At 48.8% G+C, this 21,911-nt stretch overlaps 1 protein-coding gene across 4 annotated transcripts in view; it reads left to right on the forward strand.

Moving 5' to 3' along the window:
• EEIG1 (estrogen-induced osteoclastogenesis regulator 1) overlaps positions 1–20,884 on the forward strand; it is a 37,820-nt gene extending 16,936 nt beyond the window's left edge. For all 4 annotated transcript variants that reach the window (XM_064394144.1, XM_064394142.1, XM_064394143.1 and 1 more), the window contains exons 3-12: positions 4,491–4,611; positions 4,937–4,966; positions 8,442–8,558; positions 9,029–9,075; positions 11,574–11,725; positions 12,858–12,962; positions 13,217–13,406; positions 13,589–13,710; positions 14,801–14,870; positions 15,764–20,884. In XM_064394144.1, the coding sequence (XP_064250214.1) occupies positions 4,491–4,611; positions 4,937–4,966; positions 8,442–8,558; positions 9,029–9,075; positions 11,574–11,725; positions 12,858–12,962; positions 13,217–13,406; positions 13,589–13,710; positions 14,801–14,870; positions 15,764–15,809 (1,000 nt within the window). In that variant the 3' untranslated portion in view covers positions 15,810–20,884. The remainder of the gene's footprint in view (positions 1–4,490; positions 4,612–4,936; positions 4,967–8,441; positions 8,559–9,028; positions 9,076–11,573; positions 11,726–12,857; positions 12,963–13,216; positions 13,407–13,588; positions 13,711–14,800; positions 14,871–15,763) is intronic.
• The last annotated feature ends 1,027 nt before the right edge of the window (positions 20,885–21,911 follow it).

The following is a 21,911-nucleotide window of genomic DNA, read 5'->3' on the forward strand; positions in this document are numbered from 1 at the left end:
CAATCTGCTGAAATAACGTGATATTTTGTTTCTCTGTGATTGAGGGGATTGTACCTGCATTGCAGGGAATGTGTTCCCTTACTCCCCAAAAGACACACTGCTGGTGTGTTTCAGGGCCCCTTGAAGGGCTGTTTTTCACTGCACTTAAAAGAATCTGAGCTGGGAGTTGGCTTGGCAGCCTCTTTAAAATGGTATTATCTCTCCTGTGCCTTATCAGATAAGATGCTGCTGCTCTGCTGCAGTGTGAGCAGGGAGGAGGGTGCAGAGGACTAGGTCTGCTGAGAGGGGGATTAGTTCTGCTTGAAGGCTCTGACACAGATCCACGTCTCAGAGGGGGGACAGTGAGCATGTGGACTGAGCATCAGAAATAGGAAAGCTTACCCTTCCCCTCTGTGTAAGGAGGAGGAGTAAATCTGAATAAGAAGCTCTTTGTGTGTGCTTATCTCTATCCTGTCCCATTTAGCCTGAGGTTTTCCCACATTTGCCCCATGCATGAAACATCAAACTGAGACACATTGCTCTAGTGAGACATTTGACATTAAAAGCTATTTTTTGTTGCTGCAGCCTTTTCAGTAAGGCTGTGGCCTTTTTATGACACTGTGTATGTGTGACAACTGCCATAAAGCAGGAGTGAAACATCTGCTTTTCTAAATGCTTCAGCAAGGCAAAAGTGTTTCAGCGGGTGGTGTGTTGGAAGGTTGATACCCACAACTCAGCTCTGAGTCTGTAAATAGCAGTTTTAATCTCTGCTCTAGTGTTTCATTAGCTGGGTTTTCATGTGGGAGAGAGGTTCACAGTAGCCCAAGATAGCAAGGGTTGTATATGTGGCCTTTTTCTAGAAGTGTTTGCTTTACCAGCTTGAATTCAGAGTGAGCCTTGTAGCCTTCTGTAACAGTGCCAGTCTGTCCATGGCACTTACACCACAGCTGGGAAGCATCTCTTCTTTAAGGTCTGCTTGTTGTGTGTTTTTCTGCCTGTCTCCAGAGCTGTGTGTGAGATCTCAGCCCAGAGTGGCCTTGGAGGCTTCCCTGAGTTCACTGCTGCCTCTCCAAAGGCAGGTAAAGCAGGGGGTCCCTGCTGTGCATCATTCCCATTGCTTGAATCCTCACCATGTTGTGGTGAAGCATCTTCCAGTGCTCTTTTTCTGGTGAATCTTCTCTGGAGAGGTGGAATGATGGATGAGGGATGCAAAAAGCTCTTCCTCGAGCTGGAGGTAGATGAGCAGCTCCAGGATTAGAAAACCTCACAAAGCTCTTTCCAGAACTCCGCTTTTCACAAAAGCTGCCACAGGATTGCACTGGTTTATTCTGAGGAGGTATATTTAGGTCTGGAAAGAGTAATTACACAGCTTTGAATAAGTCTGAAGTCAGAAGAGGGCAAAGCTTAGCTTGGCAGAGATTCAACCTTCTGGGAGTCTTTTTACAAAATTACACAGACAGCTTTTTTAAAATAAAACTTCTGAAGACCCGTTGAATTGGCACCTAGACCTGGCATTGGTGTGAACTATTTCTGGTTCTCCAAATACAGAGTGAAACTTAAAATTAGACACTTCTGGTTTTAAGCTGTTCATTTCTGCTTTACTTTTAGTTGCCTTGTGATTAGGATGAAAGAAAACTTCTCAGTGCAGCCCTCACCATGCTTCTTGGGTGTTTTTTTGTTTCTGTATGATGGTTCATAATTGTACATCAGAGAATATTCCAGGGCTAAATACAAAACTGCTCATCATCTGAGTTCTCCTTTTTTCTTTTTTTTTTGGTCCCTTTTTTAGTGTTCTCTAATTACCAGTCTAACGATAGCTTGAGGGGAGGTGGATAGGCAAAGCCCATTTCTTCTCCACATGCCATCTTTTGGAAATGTGGAACTAATTTTTTAGAGTTCGGTTTGAAACAATAGTGCTGTTGCTTGTTTGTCTAATGATACAGCCCCAGCCCCCACCCTTTAAAATAAAAACCAAAAAAAGGTTGAAATTCATTATTGAATGATTGTGAAACTTGTGACTGGAAAGCAGCTCTGGATTTTGTCTTATAAATGCTTTCTTGCCCTGTGCAGACTGTTCCAAAGGCACAAAGCCCCTAAGCTGTGTGTGCACCTGCAGCTGAGGTTCATGATCACAGTGCTGTGGGTAACATAACACCCCCAAATCCTTTTCCTAATCCCTTGCACTGTGTGGTATCTGCAGCAGTTCTGGAAAGCCAATGTACATCCTTAATAAGAAGCAGAATGTCTGTTAGAGGAGCTTAGGCTAAAGGCAAATTAGCTATGGAGCTCTGTTTTGCTAATCAGTACTTTTAACCACGTTTTGAAGTAATTAGCCTTCATTGGACTTAGCAGCATCCAGCAGATGCTTAATCATGGCTGCATTGTAAAACGAGTGAGAACTCCTGAGTAAGGAAATTCACACACTGGGGCAGCTCTGGATCCCACTGGGGATCCTGCAGCTGTGGGAGCCAGGGATGGGCTCTGGGAGCTGGAGGGAGCATCCCATGAGTGCTCCTGTCTGGCAGGGGTTAGAGCTCTGCTCAGGGTTGGGAACAAGGGGTGCTGCTGTCTGACTGGACACCTTTCACTTGTAGCTGCCTTCCAGCATTCCCTTGGAGCTCTGGTGTCAGTAGCAGCTTCAGCATTAGCTTTGCTTTCTAGAAAACAGCAGCTCCTTTCCAAAGGTGACTAATGCTGCTAAAATATTCAGTGTTTCCTGCATCCCCCTGTACCTGCCTTGTGTTCCTGAAGCATGTGTTCACAGGTGGTTTTCCATTCTGTTGCATACTTTTTCTCATCTGTATCTTGAGTTTTTCCTTCCTTTAGGTCATTTAAGCCGCTTATTATTGAGGCAGGTTTAAGGCACCCATATTTGAAATGTAACGTGCCTAATTTGGCTGGCATGGTGAATATTTTATTATAGACAAAACCTTTTTGATCCCTCTGGATGTGTTTCTTCCTTCTGTCTGAGAGAGCTGGGGTGAGTTGAGTGGAGTAATGAGAACCAGATCTCATCTTGAATTAATAATCCCAGATTCAAAGGTATTTTTGGCACTTAGATGTCTCACTTTTTCCTGACATGAATAGTGGGCCCGAGTTCTGTCTGGAAGGGATTTAAGTTCTCTACCTTGAAGGAATTGTTGCCTTCTATTTTCTCTTGTTTTAAACAGGGATGATCAGCCTTTATCTGCATTACAGAGGATTACAGGTTTCATGTTTTTGTCAGCTACTCCTTTTCTGTTCTGTGTCTGCCTTGGCTGGCACATTTGGTCGCACAGAATGTCTTGGAGGACCAGCAGGAACCTCCTGACTCAGGATTGAGTCCCTGGATCTGTTCCCTTGGGCTCACCTTGAGGTTGCCCTAAGGAATGTGAGCTGCAGCTTCTTCCCCTTCCTTCCCAGAAAGAGTGGGGATGGTACCAAAGCTGATCACTCTCCCCTTTGCCACCAGTCCCTTTGGCCTGGGTCAGATGGTGGGAAGCCTCCCTTTCCCTGCTAAAGCAAACAGTTTATCAGCTGCCCTTGCACCTTTGTCCTGTGCTAGGAGGAGAGATAAGAGTCAGACTTGCTTGCTCACAGCTGTCAGCAGAGCCTTCCCTTCCTCCCCCGGCCTCATTACTTTGAGAACTGAACTGGCTGAGGGCCAGGCTCTGAGCCAGAAATGGATCAGGTCCTACAGAGGCTCAGTAGGAAACTAGAGCCCTGTGGAAGGATCCACACACCTTGTTTCCAGGCTCCTTTGAACCAGCTTCCTTGGAAAGGTAAAATCCAGCTTCCCCTGGGGGCTGTGTGGGAGCCAGAGCTGTACCTGCAGTGATTCCTGCACTCAGGAAGGCTTCTTCTCTTCCTCCTGCAGGCTCAGGCTATGCCAGAGCCATGTGCTCCTCCACTCAGCCTGGAGATGCTCAGGAGCTGTGCAAGCAAAACCACCTCTTCCCTGGCTGAACCCCTGCAGGATGTGAAGTGCAGAGTTTGCTTGGTGTGACCCTCTCTGCTTGCACCAGCAGCATTTCCACGTGTGTTTTTGTCCTCCTTCAAGCTGGCCATCCTCACTGGCTTAGTGCCAGCCCGAGGAGCAGGGACAGGCCATCCAGGACACAGAGCAGTTTGTGTGCAGAGGCTGCACAAACAGACATGCTGGAGGGAGATAAGCTTGTGAACCTTCAGCCCAGTTCAGGTAGGGAGATCTGCTCCATGCAGGCCGGACCGTGAGTGAGCTGAACCGGCTGAGCAGGAAATGTCAGAGCTTGTGAGAGTTTTAAAGGCAAATTCTGTTGATGAGATTATTAGTTTTTCTGTAACCTAGGTGGATTGTGGATTTTACTTGTATTGACTAGTGAAAAGCTTGATGCTAACTTAACACCTTTGTGTGGTGCAGTTTCAGGTGAACCAAGCTGTTGCAGAGGATCTTTATGGACTAGGATGCCAGTCATTAAAAAAGATACTTAATAGCTGGTCTTGATTTGGCTTTATACCTTTATTTGAATTTTTTTTTGTTTTCATTCTCATAGAGAGGAAGTTCAGGAGAACTGTGTCCGCTGGAAAAAGAAATTCACCTTTGTGTGTAAAATGAGTGCCAATCCTGCCACAGGACTCCTGGACCCCTGCGTCTGCCGAGTGTCTGTCAGGAAGGTGAGCATCCAGCTTTGCTTCTGCCAGGTAGCACCACCAGTGGTGTACTGGCAGCTGGCCACTGGCTGCTTTTTGGCAGCAAGAAAAATTGCGTGGACTGTGGTGGGAAGGAAAGATTGTTTGGGACAGGATATGCTGGAACGGAGCCTCTCTCTCCAAGAAGAGTCCTTGAGGGAGGATGGGAGCGACCAACGTGGTGGTAACCCTTGAGAGAGAGGCTTGTGAATCCTGAGAGCAGATTCCAGGGCTGAGTAATGACTTTCCCCCTGTTGCCCCAGCACATATAATAGCTGCTTTTCCTGTTTTGTTTTGTTTCCCAATATAGGAGCTGAAGGGCGGAAAAACCTACTCAAAGGTAAGAGCATGGAAAGGGCAAATGTAGCAGAGTGAGGATGGTCTTGTCTCCTGCTAGTGCTTTACACCCATTAGGAACCAGTGGCTGCTGAGTGGATCAATCTGGAGAGATGTTCATTAGTTCTTGGTTTAAGTATGAGTTAAGAGATTTCCCAAAAAACTTGACTTGCTGGGACAGGATCCAGATTGCACTGGATATGGATTTGAGATGGGGGTTGGAGAGATGATTTGCATGTCCTCAAACTTTGGGGAAGTTCTGAGTCAGATGTGAACTCTCTGGCTTCTGACAGCATGTCTCCAATAAAGAAACAGACTCCAATTCTGTTCTCCAGAGCACGGCAGCCAGCTGGGGCAGGCACCTCACTGCCTCAGGAGAGCAGGCAGGAGCTACAGCAGAAATCTCTGCCTGCCAGAGCACAGGAGACACCAAGGCAAAAGCCAAACAGATCAGCAGGGATCTTAGTCTTGGTTTCTCTTCCTTACATTTTCTTGCCTGTGCTGTGGGACAGACAATGGGCCACCCTCTTCTCCTTGTGCTGGATCAAGAGACAATGTTGGCTTAGGAGCTGAGCTCACACAGTGCCCCAAATGATGTTTGTTTGAAAATGAGTCACTGCTGCTGGCTTCTAATGAACAGATACTTTGGTCATACACAGCCATTTAGGAATTCCTTCTCATCAATAGCCTTTCTGAGGCCATGGAGGCAACTGGCTGTGAGGGGTCTACTGCACTAGGTCCTGTGTTCTGCTGTGCTGGGTGGGAGAAGGCAGTGTGGCATTGTTCCTTTTTTGTTGCTAATTAGGACATGGTCTCTAGGGCCATCAGTTTCTCTTTCACTAAATTCACTCTATGGGAAGGTTATTCATTCTGCAGAGCTACATGTCCAGGGAGAGCAGCATAGCTGGAGGAAGAGACATAGCAAATGCATCAGCCTTTGCCTCCTGCATTGTCCATCCTCAAGCTTTCTGCAGGATTTGGGAAGGCAGAATTAAAGGAAGCCTGAAGGCACATTTCTATGGTGGAGTTAACCTGGAGACCTTATTCAGGTCATGTTCTAACCTACTTCCTTTCTGTTCAGTCTCCAGTTATGTTTAGTGGCACTTAAAAGAGACTGACTTCCTCCAGCCCAGGACTGGAGACCAAATCTCAAGTACTTGTCATCTCTTGGGCTGGTATCTTGCTTGGTCTCCTGTGAAAAAGACAGATGTGTTCTCTGAGAAGATGATCTGGGGCAGCTCAGAAATGAGATGTCACACCAGATTGCAGTCTTGCCCTGTGAACCAGGCTTGTTCCAGGCAGGTTCTCATGGCAGAACTGATTTGGGTTTCCTGATGTTTCTAGCAGAAGTCTGTGGTGATGGCCATGCAGCTATTTTCCCATGTTACGCCACGAGTCCCCACCTTTTTAAACTATTCTAATTAGCTGAGAACTTCTCCAGTCAGGTGTAGAGGAAGGTGAAACTTGTGAACGCCCTCTGTACCTGGTCCCCCAGCAGCAGGGGCTGAGGGGCTGTTTGTGCCCCAGGCAGTTCCCAGTGCCTTGCACACCTTGGGGTTTGACGTGAATGTCACCTCGGTGTCAGGGGTGACAGAGCGGAAGACGACAGGAAGGACTGATAAAGCAGAAACTCTTTCCCTGAGCTGGAGGAAACACCATCAGCTGGCTGGAAATCTGAGGAAACTATTCGGAAAGGTTATATCTGAAAACATCCTTTTGTTAAGGGATCTTTCCTCTATATACTGGGAGTCTGCTTCCTGAAAGAGCTCCTGACCTCAGCACGCTGTGTGGGTTGCTGGAGGGTTCTCCCACACTCTGTGCTCCAGTGTTGGTCTCCTCTCAGAATTTAGTGCTGTGGTGGAGGAAGAGGGATCTGGGTCTGGGCCACCCCTGTGCCACGCTGTTCTCCTGGTGTGGTGGTGCTGTGTCTTTGTCACAGTGATGGATTGCATTTCCCTCTGTGGCTTTCCTCTGTCCTGTTTATCTCTAAGAGATAAAAATTCACTGGTTTTTTTCCTTATCGGTGAATAATTAGCAAACAGCACAGCCCTTGGCTAGAAGAGACAGAGAAATTTCTGCAAGGGCTGAAGAAACACTTGCATTAAAGGAATGCTTAAGAAGTGAGAAGAGAGGGAGAAAGGTTATTTTTTTGCTGATAAAAGGTTCCCTCTCTATCCCACTATTTTTTTCATTTGCCATCAGAAGTTCCCCTTTGAGAGTGGGATGAAGGAAGCAGCTACATTAATCTTGCTGCTGTTTCCCCCTCAATCACATATCTTGAGCAGACTGTGATTCTTGACTTGGAGCAGTGGGAGCCAGGGTTCCTCTGGCAGTGACTGTTCTGTGCTGGGACTCTATCAGCTTCCTCAGCTGACAGGGGCACCACAATTCCATAGGAAGGTGCTGCTGTTGGGGCTCTGTTCAGCTGTCATCCAGCTGTCAGCAGCAGGCAGAAGGGGTGTGCTGCAGGGCACAGGACCTGCTGCTGTGCTGCCCCACCTGTGCTCCCTGCTCCCCTGGGAGCCGACCTGTGACGCAGATGCTCCACGCCTGGATGCTTTGGCCACATACAGAGTACAGCATGTCCTCCTGGTCAGATGAGATGGGGCACAACTGCCTTCTGTTCTTAAAGCTGTGCATAAAACAAGCTGTAACTTTTTCTTTGAAACACTGTGTTAATGCACCAGGGATTAGGGCAGGAAAACAAAGGTGCTCTTCATTGTGTGTGTATTTACTCTGGAGGGATCGGTGCCCTTTTTGAAAATGCATGTGATCTTCAGCTTTGTCACCTTCCCTGTTTGCTTCCCATTTGTTAGAGAAGGTTTAGAGAGCTCACAACTAAATCTCTCCAAATATTTCTCTTCCCTTCTGCCTGTCAAGCCACCCCCTTGCTAGTTAAACCTCGGCAGTGCTGGGGAGGAGCTGCCCAGCCCAGCAGCTGCCTCTGAGGGGTGAGGCACAGGCAGTGCCACATGGCTCTGGGCCTCCAGCTCCTGCCCATATTCTGTTGTTTTTTTCAGGATGGTGTCACTTTCCCCTGTAACAATATCCTTTCATCTCCTGGTTCACATGCTCCACTGCATTCTGGGATGGCCCGATACAAAGAGTGCCTTATTATGTTTGTGTATGTGTGATTCTGTTTTTTCCACATTGTTGACCTAGAGCCTTCCATGTCCTTGGTTATGCAATGGCTGCAGGCTGGTTAACACTGTCCTGGCCACCAGCACTACTGTACACCCTTCCTCCATGTGGGCTTGGCTTCCTGAAGGCCTCCCAGTGTCCCTCTAGCTAGGGGTTAGGAATGTGACCCTGTCCATCCTCAAGAACAGGGAATCTTCACAGCCACCACTCTGTCCTGGCCCTGTTCTGCCCGTGCTCACAGATGTGTTCTCTGCCTTTGGTCTGTGTGATTCTGTGTGTCCCTTTATGGAGTAATGGCTGTTCTCTCACCTTTCCCTCCGTTGTTTTCTTGGCTGCAGCTGGGCTTTGCTGATCTAAATCTGGCAGAATTTGCAGGCTCTGGATCCACTGTCCGTTGCTGCTTGCTGGAAGGATATGATACTAAGAACACCCGACAGGACAACTCCATCCTAAAGGTACCACAGCTAGAACTTGCACAGTAAAATCCTGCTTAGGGCTTTGGGAGATCACAGCACAGTGCCAGGCCTGGGAGGAGGTCCTGCTATGAACAGAGACAGGGTTTTGCTTTTATGCTGCTAGACTGACTTGGGAAGCTTCCCATTATCAGAGTTGCCCTTTGATAATTTGGCATTGATTTGGCCAAGCAGTGACCCTTGACAACAAAACCAGGAACAGGAGGGAGGGAAAATGTTCCAAGGCACTGTCAGCATGACCCAGCTGGTGTCCTGCTGAGCCACTTGGAGTTACTGATGGCAGGGATTTGGGGCAGGGAGGGAAATACTTTGCTAAATCCCTGAAGCTGATTTCCCTGGGAAAGGAGCTAGATCTGGCTGATCTTTACAACCAGCCCTCGAGCTCCTGGCTGTTGTGAGGTGAGGAGCTCAGTGCAGCAGGGCTAATGATGTGCCTTGTGTCCCTTCTCCAGGTCACGATTGGAATGTCCCTGCTCTCTGGGGACCCCTGCTTCAAAACGTGAGTTCCTGGCTGTACCCCATTCTGGACAGACACTAAAACTGATGAAGGGAGGGGAAAAGATGCCCTTGATATTGGGAAGTACAGTAAAACTGGTTGAATCACCCAGAGAAGTACAGCCAGCCTTGCTGTTAATTGGTTTTGTTCTCTGCTCTGGCTTTCCCAGCTCTGATTATTGCTGTGCACGGTATTTTCCCTGTTGGTGCAACTTAGGTTTTAGAAACCAGGAGATTTTGATTACAAACTTCATGTTTTGCATGAAGGATGGAATTTCTCATGGCTCTGGGCTTGGTTTCACTGACCTCCAAGAGGAGAAAGGTCAATAAAGAAAACAGTCTTGGAAGTGGACACGCTTCAGCACATACCATGGGGGATAAAGATCTCAGATTGAAACAGCAACCAAAATACTTCAAGGCTGAATCATTTTAATTTTTTTTTTCTGCAGGGCTCACAACTTGCATTAATTAGCAGAGAAATTGCAGTAATGTGGGGGTTTTTTAATGCATAATGATAGGAAAGGATAAGTACAGTTAGGCTGGGGAGCAGTTTTGCTGCTTAAAGAATTGTTGGTGAATCAACAAATATCCTGGCCACATCTTCTCTCACACCACAGTGCAGCATCACAGTCCCAGCCCTGCTGTGGTGTGCTGGAAGGTGTGTGACTACACAGCAGGGCTGCCATGTGCCCAAAGGGATATTTCATGTTGCCTCCCAACAGTATGAGAGAAAAAAGCTTTACCTTGAGGCCAGCTCTTGTACAGTTTTATTCTGGGCTAAAGAGTCTAATTTTAGGAGCTAGCTTGGAGTGTATAAATTAGCTCAAATTCTTGTTTAAAATGCTGCATAATTTTTGGTAGGTTGGTTTTGTGAGTGGCTTTTCACAGTGCTGCAGTATTTTCTGACACTTTTAAACCCAACATCGGTGTCATCTGATTGTGAAGAATTTCTGCTTCAGAAGACAGTGTAATATAGAAGTTTTGAGTATCTTAAACCAAACTTAATAGCAGTAACAGATGTTCTAAATCTAGGGTACTAGGATGTCTGCTAATAATGTCTCACAAATATACCTGTTGCTCCTTTGCAAAGGAAGCAAGTCCCACTCTTAGAACGCCTGAAAATTACACAGAATAGGATATAAATATCCATTTAATGTAAGTAAGTTCAGTCTGAAAGTCAAACCTAATTTTCTTGAAGAATTTTTGCAGTCATTCCCACTTTTCCCTTTTATGTTGATGATGTGCAAATATCTAAAAATAGAAACTTTGCATGTGGAATAGTCCTTGATCAGTAGAGCTTCTGGTAAATGACACTCATTAGAGGGTTAGGGAGGAATTAAACTGTGCTGGGAAATCACTTCCAAGCACTGATTTTTTGCAGCACTCCATGAACCTTCTCCTGCTGGGGTTGTTGAAAGGGGCAGAGCAGCTGAGCTGACAGACCAAGGGGCTGCTCTCACAGCTGCTGCAGGAACAGTTTGCTTGCTTAAGGTTGTAAAAGCCTTAAAAACCTGTGAAGCGAAGTCCCCAAAGCACCTGGGTGCATGCAAATCGCTGATAAGGTGGTTAGGGAGGGTTTTTTTCCTGGTGAAGGCATGCTGTGAGTTTCCTGAAAGCTTTATAGCCATTCAGCTGCCCACATTAAATATTCTGTCTTCCAAAATACTGCACAGATCCCTTCTCATGTAACATCTTCCCTCAGAGCTCTGAGTGAGACAAAAGATTTTATTTCTCACTCCTCACTTAAAATCCATAATATGATCCTTTAGTTCCAGTTCAGACTTCAGGCTACAGAGAGGTTAGGGCTCCAACAGGAATATTCACTTTGCCACGCTGCACATGCTGTGGCTTCCACCCAAAAGCACTTCTGGAGGAAGGGAGGGGGCTCCAGGCACTCACAGCTCTGCCCTGCAGTCAGCATTTAAAGGGATGTTGCAGGCTCACAGAATAACCAGAAAAATAATTCTGACAGCTGGAAAAACACTTTAGTTTCACTGAAAAGAGTTTAATAGTCAGTTAAAAAAGGGAAAGGTTATTTGACTGTTGTAAAAGTGCTCTGATAAGGGGACAGGGTTTCTGGGATAAAAGGTTTCATTTTGGCCAGAGAGGTGTAAGAGAAAGGAAGCTGGGCTTGAGAATGGGACAGCAGCAAACTGGTTCCTGTTTGTGAGGCCAGCTGGCCAGTGGACACAGTCTGGGGGTGAAAGGGCAGCTCTGGATGGTGTCCTGGAGGACAGTGCAAGTTCTGAGCCTGCTGTCCTGTATAAATGAATGAATGGCCCCTTTTTACCTTAATTTACCTCAAAAACTTGGTTTTAACTTGTAATGCAGTCCAAGGTAGGGAAGACACCAATCTTGCATGTGGGAAAACAAAACCCAACATCCCATTTGAGCTGCTGGTCAGAGGGCTGGCAGCTTCCCCCTGCTGAGAGGGGTGGGATGGACAGAATGATGCCTGCTCCCTGCCTGGCAGTCTGTAACCTCCTTCCCTGCTGATTCCAGGCCTCCTTCCACCGCCAAGTCCATCAGCATCCCGGGGCAGGACTCCACTCTGCAGCTGACCTGCAAGGGCGAGGGAACCAGCAGCAGCAGCAGCTCCTCCACAATTGGCTCCCTGCGCCAGGCCAAGCCAAGACCTGCCATCCTCAGCTCAGGTCTGAATGCCCACCTGGAGCCATGCACTCTGTGGCTGTGCCTGGACACTCCTTGGTTTCTCCCAGCAGCTGCAAGCACAGAAACTCTTTAATTTTTCATGATTTCCCACACCCATCCTCAACCCCATTGCTCATTCAGAATATTGGGAATAACAAAGCCATCTAAGTGTAACTGAGGAGAGGAAGGTTGAATATTTGCCACATGCATATTTCTGTTAGTGGAGATAAAGCAATTTGTTCTTTTTGCTGGGGGTTTAATAATTCATGCACTGCACTCATCCCTGCTTTCCACTGTGTTCAATGATACTTATCATTGTTCTGCACTCAGCTATTCTGTTGCTCAGACTTATCTTCTAGAAAAGTTCCTCTGAAGGTCTTAGAGGTTGGTTTAAGGTCTAGTGGCCTTGTTCCAGCTGCTGATGCAGTTCTTTGGCTTCTGTATGAGCCTGTTTTCAAGGGCACTGCATTTTCACATCAGTTTTTTTCCTTCCCAGCACATTCCAAATGTGCAGGCAGATACACTGCACCAAAATAGCACTCAAGTCTCATCCCCTCAGTTGACAGAGCACGTGGTGCAAGTGGTGTTCTTAAAAAGCTGGCTAATGTGTTACATTTGTGCACTTCTGGATAAGCTTCCTGCAAGAGAGACAAGCAGGGCTAGTGAAGGAGAAGGGGTTATGCTGAAGTGTCTGTATCACATTCAGAGATTATTTAAATGGTACAGGCTCTCACAAGCAATAGAAGGGGAAAGGTGGTAACAGAAGCACCCAAATGAGGTTGAAATACTTTACTGCCAGTGGCCATCTGATGCTTACTTGGTCTTAGCTTGATGCTTTTAACTATGGATAGTTTCAGACACTGCTTGTCCTTCTAGATGCTACAAGCCCCCAGAGATGTCTGTAAATCAATGTGCTGGATAGAAGTGGTGATAAACTTGACAGAGAAACTCCCTGTTCTCTTCCCTGCTCCCTGGGTGTTTCTAAGCCCTGTGCTGGCCTGTGTAGCAGGGCTCTGGCCAGTAGACTGCCCTTTCCTTGATCTGTCATCCCAAGATCAGTCTTCACTCCTAGTCTTCACTCCCACCATGTGCTGCCTTGGTTATGGTGTAGCAGTGTCCTCTTTTCCTTGGCAGGTGTCCCAGAAGAGTCGGATCAGAACCTGTCCAGCCCAGAGGAAGTTTTCCACTCAGGGCACTCGCGGAACTCGAGCTATGCCAGCCAGCAGTCCAAGATCTCTGGTAAGCACTGCTCCACACAGCTCTGCCATCCCTTTTCCTTCCTGCCACGAGCCCCTGTGAGGGTGATTTGCAGCCGTCTCTCTCACCCTGCTCTGTAATACCAGCCTCCTGTTCAGTCTCTGCAGATGAGCTCACAGATGCCTAACCCTCTGTGTGCAGCAGCAGAAGTGCTGCTGTGGAGCTGCCCTGCCTGTCAGCTGTGCTGCAGGGAATGGCAGCAGCAGCAGCTGAGCTTTGTGGCCCCTGTGTTGCAGGTTACAGCACGGAGCACTCCCGCTCGTCCAGCATGTCCGACCTGACCCACCGCCGCAACACGTCCACCAGCAGCAGCGCCTCGGGGGGGCTCAGCATGACCGTGGAGTACCCCGAGGGGGAGAGGGAGCACAAACTGGAGAAGCCTCCTCGGCCCCCCAGACCTCCCCTCCTGCTGGACAGACCCTCCCGGTGAGTCGCAGTGGAGCAAAGGCCTTTCTGTGGGAAGGAGAGACAGAACCTGCTCCTTTGTCTTCAGGCAGCAGGGGATCAGGTTCTGGCCACTGAGGAGGAGACTGTGGCCAAGAAAAGCAGGACAGTATGTGAAGTCTGTGTCTTGAAAAGTAAGTTTTTCCTGGATTTCCTCTTGCCAGGAGGAAAAAGGATTCGATGGAGAGTCACCCAACCCGAGTGGATGACACCAGGATCGATGCTGATGATATAGTGGAGAAAATAATGCAGAGTCAGGACTTCACAGATGTCAGCAATACTGAAGGTGAGAGGAGAACCTCACAGGGATGTCTGGGTTCTTCCTTTTGCTAGGCTGCCAGGCGTTTACAGTCAGATCTGATCTGCCATGGGCTCCCTTCTTTGGACAGCTATTTGCTTTCAGTGCTTGCTGGGTGTTTCTGTGGTAGATAAACCACATGGGTTTGAGAGCTGCACATGTATTTACAGATAGCACTTGCTGCTGTTCCACACAGGACAGCAGAGGTTGAATAGTAGCTCAGACATGCAGGGACAGAGAGGAAAGACACTGATTCTCAGCACAGTGGAGATCAGTTGCATCAGCTGTCTGCACTGCTCTAGTGGCCTTCATCCAGGGTCAGGCCAAGGGTATTTATCAAAAGAGGAGAGCACAACTGGAGGGAGGCATCACATCTCTACAGAAACATGAGTTACCTTGTGCTGGTGATCAGGCCTGTCAGAAAGAGCTTAAGAAGGAGTTTTCTCCATTGCAGTCACAGCATCTGTTAGGAGAAAACTAATAATGTAGCTGCTTTTGTTTTCAGTTTCATTTTCCAGTTTAGCATAGAAATCGACCTTTAATCTGATTTTTTTTATCTGAGGTTTTCTGTTAAGTTTTAAACTTGAGCCTAGCTTGTTATCTGTGCTTCATTAATTTACCATTAGTCACCTTAAATTGTTGCACATGGCAGCACTGTTATCATGTGGGTTAGAACTAGACTGAATGCAGCTGCCTCTCACCAGCAGAACAGGCTGAGTTTCTCCTCCAGTGACTCTACCAAAGCAGTGTGAGGCCCCACATCTTATCTGTTCAGATGTGTATGGGCTGACCAAGAACTTGCATCAATGGAATTGCCTTAAAAGAGGCAGCTGGAGGCGTATGACTGAATTAATATCTCTGCCTTTGTTCTTCCAAAGCTGCTTGTTGTGGAGGCTCCCCTTTGGAGCAAGGAAAGGGGTTCCCAGGAGCTCAGTGACTGTGGGAGCACCACCAGAAAGTGTGGATGTGCATCTGCTGAGACACACTTGTTCTGTGCTGATTGTGTGTCTGGGAGGGGAGTTCCTGGCAGCCTCAGCAGCTCTGGATTTTGATGTCTGTCTACCTTTTCTGTCTGCAGACAGTAACCTGAGGTTGTTTGTGAGCAGAGATGGAACAACTACGCTGAGTGGTATTCAGCTGGGAAACAGGTAGGTTTCCCAAAAGGCTGGCAGCCAGAGGGGCTCCAGAGAGATTAGTGGCTCTGTACCTAGGAAACTTCCACTTTTTGCTACAGGAGAGATTTCTAAACATCATGTGCTACATGGTGGCTTTTTCCCACATTGACAGCCCTGGGATCCCTTTGGTGGTAGGCTGCAGTTGCACTAGAGTATGAATGCAGTTCTCAGCAGGAGCTCAGAGGGATAATGGGATCCTGGTTGCTAGACCCAGGAACAGAAGTGAGGAGTGAAAGGACAAAATGGTAGAGGCTGGTTCCCGTTTGTTCCTGAAGGAGGGAGCTTTGCCTCCTGCTGGCCTGCAGCAAAACTGCAGCAGAGTGGGGTTTATTGTCCCTTCTCCCTGCCTCTTATTGTCCCTTCTCCCTGCCTCTTATTGTCCCTTCTCCCTGCCTCTTCCATAATCATCGAGGGCTTGTTCTCTCATTAAAGCCTTCTGAAGCAGTAAAACTTTTTCTTGCCACTATAGTTCTTAGTACAGCTCTTGGCTAGTTGTGTTTGAGGCTTTATTGCATCTTTTCATTGAATTAAATAGAGCAGTAATGGTAATGCAAAGATGTATCAAGCTGGTAACAAAACTGGGAGCACAGCAAAGCCAGGCAGGCTTTGTTCTGGGTAGGATACTCCCCTTTGCTGTGTCCTCTGGAAGGGCTCGTGTGTCACACCCAGCTCTCTCCAGTGCTCTGTTGCTGACTTGCCACCCCTTTGTCCCCTCCAAGGACTGACTTCCCACAAGGCTGACTCGTTACTGGCAGTGTTCTCAGTGGGCTGAAGATGATGTGTGAGAGTAGAGAGCTCTGAATCAGAGCCTGGTTACTCAAAATGACTGGAAAATAACCAGCCCCTCTCCCCCTCTGCCTCCCCAGGGTCTCATCTGGAGTTTACGAGCCAGTGGTGATTGAAACCCACTAAATGTGAAGAACAGGGTAGAGCTGCTGGACACAGGCCCCCTACCCAGGCCGCTGCCACACGGATGCCAACCTTTACCTCTCTTCATGCAGCATTCCAGAAGGGATTTCTCCACGCCCCTCCCCACATGTTTGCACTGCAGAACTACTCCGAGACCACTCCAGAACATGCACTTTCCCTGCATTGGTATTGTCCTTCTCTGCTTCCTGGTCCTTCCAGTGCATGCCTTCCCCTGTTCCTGCTCGGACACAAGGTGTCTGTGGGGCTTATCCTTGGGCTAGTCCCAGAGGATGTTGCTCATCTGCATCCCTCATTCCACCCATTCACTTGCAGCAGGTGACTTCTCAGTTTCTGTCTCCCCAAAACATTGGGTTATACCACTGTGAACTCTTCAAACCACTGGGGGTGGGGGAAACCATTCTAACCAAACCCAGAGCTGCTTGTTGGGGACATGGTGACATGGCCACTTGCAGGATGCTTTATTCCATTGACTCTGCAAGGGAACATCACCTCCCAAGGAAGGCAATGGTTTTACTGAACAAGGTATGCTGTGGTGTACGCTTCACCTTCCTATCCTCACATCCCCAAACAACATCTTCTCATAGGAAATACTTCCCAAAAGTGCATTTCAGAAAACTCTGCTGCAATCCAGCTGGGAGCTGGTGAACGGTTAAATGTGAGTGCTCATCACACCACTGACTGCAGCAGCCCTTCCACTGCTGGGCATGGAAGGGGGTGTTCATCAACTAGCATTAGCAGGAGCACTTTAGAGGTTATAGATTTTACCTGGAGGAGGCTTCTACTCACTATTACAGGAGTATAATCTGTGTTTGCTGGACTGATTCAGCAAATAGTCCTGTTGGAGCTTGGAATACAAAGCCTCTTTCTTTGGTTTTTTTTTTTTTTTTTTTTTCTTGTTTCATTGGCTCAGGAAGGGAACTGCCCTTCTTGGACTGTGAAAAGAATCTTGTCTGACAACTCTTCCCTGGGCCAGAGCTGGATGCAGTTGACTGCAGTGGTCTCTCTGTTGAGGTGGTGTCAGTTGCCTCTCTTGGCCTGGGCCAGTAAGGGATTTGGTGTTGCTTGGCCTTTCTTGTCTTGTCAGCAGAGATCTGTGCCTGTGCTGGTTCCTTTCAGGGCTGGGGAGAAGCTACTGTCTCTGCCTTCAAGAGTAGAAGGGGTGTTTGCTGCTGCATTAGCCACAGCAGCTGTTCTGGCCTGCTCTGTGGTGAGTGAACTCTTCTGACAAGGCTTCAAACTGTTCTCTGGTTGATCTTTCAATTGCTCTTCTTTGGGTTTGGTTTCTGCAGTTGTTTGACACCTTTCCTTGCAGTGTGTGGCAGAGATGTGGATCCCTTTCAGCTCCCACTGGGAGGTTTCTCCTGGCAGCTGAAGTGCCAGCGAGGATCTGGGCAGCCCCTGGCTGTGGGCCAGCAGCAGGCTGTGCTTGCAGCCCTCCCTGTACAGCTGATAAGCTATTTCTGTGTAGTGCCCATTCCTCTGTTGCCAGTGTTCTGTGGTGGCACTCGGCAGCCGTGCCCTCGGGGCAGTTCCACACTCAGGACCTGGCTCCCCTCTGGCACCTGTGTGTGTGTGTACAGGCACACACTCACTCTGTTCAGCAAGGAAAGACTTGTAACTGATCACGTTGTTCAAATTCTTAGTTATTGTAAAGCCTCTTTTAAAGGAGAAAAAAAAAAAGCATTAACTGTGGTCTCTTTGGCCAGAATGCATGCAGATGAGCTGCTGGAAAAGGGAATCTGGCAGAATGAGAAACAAGGAATGAAAGGGCCTTGATTTAGCTTTTATTTTTTTTTTTTACCCTTCTAGCTAAGGATGCTGCATGGGGAGGGTGCTCAGCAGTGTGTAAAACCATACAGTTGCTTACTCTGTTTTGATGGTTTCTCTCTTTGAGTCAAGAGGTTTCTTTCTGTGTTTGGACAGACCACATATAGGATATGCATCTTTTCCACCCTTTCCCTTCAAAGGGAATTAAATTTGAATTAGGGTAAAAAGGGGATACAGACAACACCTTGGTTTGGTTTAATGTAGGGGAAAAGTGTTGGATCTTTTGAGACTGATTAGAACAAAAGCTCTTTCACACTTGCTAGGTTTTTTTAATGGTGATCTCTTCTTCATTCAGCCTGGGTAGGTTTGGCACTCACTTGCAGGCTGCTGAGCATCCTGCCCTGTTCCTGGGGTGCCACGTGTCTGCAGGAAGGAGAGAACTGCTTGTGTTTCTCTCTCCCTGGGGCAGTGCCAGAGAGCCAGGCCTGGCCTGCCCGTCTGCTCAGGTCAGGGTGAGGGCAGAGGGAGCTGGGACAGCAGGGGCTGTTCTGCCCTCTGTGCATGGCCCTGCAGAGCCCAGGCTCTGGCTGCTCCCCGGGGGCCAGCAAAGCCCCTCGGGAAATCAGATCCAACCAGGACTTGAAAGGAGCAAGCATAAGCCAGGAAAGAGGCTAAACCCCAGCTCATTTTGCTGCTCTGCTTCTGTTCCCATGAGAAACAATGGCAGTCCCTGTCAGAGCAGTTGGGATCCCAGGCCATTCTTCTGGCCTGCACTGGCAGGAGTCGGCTGCTCCAAGGCACTAGCAGCTTGGCTTGTCACAAAATCAGTGGGACAGAGGGAGGAATATCTTCCCAGCAAAGCAAGAGGAGAAGCAGTTGAGCTTTTGAGAGCACTGGTCTCTTCTTCCCAGGCTGGCAGAGGCACAACCTGCTCCATCACATCCCTGTGGCCAACCTGGGCATGTCTTTGGCTTCTCTTCCAGTGGCTTGGCACATCAGTGCTTGCATTTCTGATAACTGTGTCTCGTAGGGTATTTCTTCCTTGTCTCCATGTTAGTCCCTCCACAGATTCTGGTCTTTGTGTGGCTTTTTATCTCTCCTGCCCCTGGTTTTGAGTGAGTAAGTAGTCCTAGTTATCCAGCCTTGTGCAGCACAGCTGGGGGACCTGGAGCAGACGTGGAGGGAGGAAGGAGCAGTCTGTTCCTGTTTGTGGATCCCATGCAGAGCTCCTGCTGTGCATCCAGCACAAGCAGTGCCCAGCAGTCCCTTGGCAGCCGTGGGCACCCGAGGGGGTGGCTGTGGGGTCTCTGGTCCCACAGGCTCACTGCTGCCTCAGGAAGCTGCATCTCACGAGCACTTTTTTCCTTGTGGCATCGCTGCTGCCTGTTCCTTGTCGGACTTTGAACATTTAAGAAGTGAATCAGTTTCCAGACCCAAACCGCTGGCTACTTTCCTTCGGGTTTTTTCTTTTTTGTTGTGAAGTTTATGGAATTTTTTTTATACAAACCCAGCAGGCTGGTGTTTTTTTTGACTGCATTATTGTTTCATTGATATTTTATTTCAGGGGGGTCTTAGGGGGGAATGTTCTTCCCCACATTGTTCCCCTTCTCAGGGGATTCAGAGGTGGCTTAAACAAGTAAAAGGACCTTATTGGCAAGACTCTGCATCCCCTGGGTCTCTGATGCTGACGAGCAGGGCTGCTCACGCCTGGCTGGCCCTGGAGAGCAGAGCTGGCTCTCTGCTTCAGTCTCAGGATCAGGTAAAACGTGTGGGCTCTGCTCCTGGTTTCTAGACCTTTAGTTGGTGGAAGCACATTGCAAAGTGTTAGGAAATTCAGTGTAACTTTTTTACTAACTTTTCTTTTTTTTAAAACCAGTATAAAACTGAGTGTCCAGAAGAATAGGCTTAGTCATTACTTGGTGAAGGAGATGGATTTCAGTTGGAAATTGTGATGGGAAAAGGGAGGAGAAGGATGTTGCTCCCTCATCATCACCTTTTGTATGGTCAGCACTTTAAATGGGGGCCTGGTGCTGTTCTGACCCTTGGAGTGATGGGCAGCAGGCGTGTGATTTCTCCCCCCCCATTGCCACATCACTTTGCCCCCTGCAGAAAGGTTAACAAGCCCTTTTAAACGTTTGCTTCAGTTTTTAGAGGGTTCCAACCCAGGTGGAGGCCTGAAGAAATAGTATTTCATTCTCATCTGAATAGGAGGGGTTGACTTTTTATTTATTTTGTCGTTGCTGTTTCTTTTTAAGCAGGTGGCAGTGCAGCTGGTCTCTGCACTGCTGCCAGGAACCTCTGGGAAAACCTCACTCCAGGTACGCTAGAGCACCACAGTTACACCCCTCCTGGTGAGGGGCTCCCCTGCCCTCCTCGCTGCCTTACCCGGGGGCTGCAGCCCCCCTCACCCTCCCTGCTGCCCCACTGGTCTCCAGCTGAGTTCTTGCTCTGGTGACCGAGCCCTTTGGACAAGGCCAGTCCCCAGGGACAAGTTCCTACAAACTCTGCCTGGCTGCAGGTGTTTGTCCTTGAAAAGCCACTCCCTGGCTGCGGGGAGGGATTGATGAATGCAAAATTCCCCCCAGTTCCCTCCCGAGAGCTGTGTCCATCAGCCCCCTCCCTGCACCCTCCGATCCCGCTGCCTCCGGAGCAGCAGGCGTGGAAACCTGGGAAATGAAAAGGAATTGGGGTGGAGCTCTGAGCGAGGGATGCGGCTGAGCCTGGAACTCGCCTCAAACTCGTGGAATAACCGTAGAGCCCATATTTTTGTGGGGGGAGGGAGGGGAAGGGGAGATCATGTTTTATTTTCTTGAAAGTGAATTGAGCTTGGTGACCTTCGGCTGAGGCGCACTCGATTTGTATCAGATTCTATAGAGAGATGGCTGATATTTTTGGAAAGGGAATGGGTCTATGCAAACTTCCAAAATTGCTTGAAAGATAGTTTAACATTTTTTTACTTTGAAAATCTAAAGATAAATCTAACTTTTGTCTTAAAGCAGAAGTGCGTTTAGAAAGAGAAGCTACTTCCACTGCTCTATTTTGATGATGATTCTTGGAAAGTTTGGGCTGGAGGGAATGACTATTTTTCACCATTTCTATCTTGCTCCTCTAGTTTTTTTTTTGTTTCTTTTTCTAACGGAATGCTGTGCTGTCTTTGATTCAACAGATCGTGTTTGTATTTTCTGTATCTGGTTCCTAATGTAGAGAAATAACAAATATATGAGGAAATCAGTATAATGTCAAATGTTGTTATGGTTTGGGGGAAAAATAAAGGTTTTTTTGGTACTTCACACTGATTCTTTTTGCTCTGTTTCTTGTTTTAAATGCTGTGGGGTGAGAGGGGCATGCTCAGGCCTAGAACAGTTTGGTTTTGCCTGCTCTGATTGAGATTCCTGCCAGCCCTTCCCTGAGCTGGAGGAGGAGCTGGCAGCACAGCACCAGTCCCATGGAAGCAGCAATCCCAGGAAAAGGTGGCACCTGCCTGAGGCACCAGCAGAGTCCTGTGCTCTGTCCCATCTGCCCCAGCCTAGGCTCTGCTGCTCCTGCTGGGGACGGGGCCCACAGCCCAGCAGGGCACAAGGAATAGAAATCTCTGGGTCCTCAGGGCTTGTGCCTGCACAGCCCCTCAAACACCACAGGCTCACCACCCCTTTAATGGAGGGAGAGCCCAATTCAGTGCCCAGACACTGCTGCTGCTGCCTGACAGGGCTGGAGGGGAACAGGAGCCCGGGGAGGAGGCAGCTTTTGCTCGGGCAAAGGTCAGTGCACCTTTGAGTCCCAAGCATGCTCTTCCCTTTTCCCGTGTTTCGGGAAGGGGACCAGCCGAATCTCTGACTCTATCCTTTGTGTCTGTCCCTTGGCTGTTGGGTCTCGCTTGTTCCTCTCCTCCCGCTGCCCCGGGTGTGTTTGGGGGAACGGCGGGTGTGGGATGTCATGGGGGCTGATCCGTGCCAGGATCCATCCCCACCCCAGCTCCGGGCACCGAGCCCGCAGCGGCGGCACCGGAGCGGGAGCGGGAGCGCGGGGCTGCGGCGAGACGGGGCAAGGAGCGCTCCAGGAACGGGCTGGGAGCGCTGCCCTCCCGTGCCAGCCCCGCACCCGGCCACCCTCCTCTCGGCCCGGGCCCGCCCCGTTCCGGTCCCGTTCCGGTCCCGGTCCCGGCCCGTTCCCGGCGCTCTCTCGGCCCGTTCCAGCCGTTCTCTCCGGTCCCGTGCCGGTCCCGTGCCGGTCCCGTTCCCGGCCCGTTCCCGCCGCTCTCTCCGGTCCCGTTCCGGTCCCGTGCCGGTCCCGTTCCCGGCCCGTTCCCACCCCTCTCTC

Source organism: Passer domesticus, chromosome 18 (assembly GCF_036417665.1).
Source record: "Passer domesticus isolate bPasDom1 chromosome 18, bPasDom1.hap1, whole genome shotgun sequence".
NCBI lineage: Eukaryota > Metazoa > Chordata > Aves > Passeriformes > Passeridae > Passer > Passer domesticus.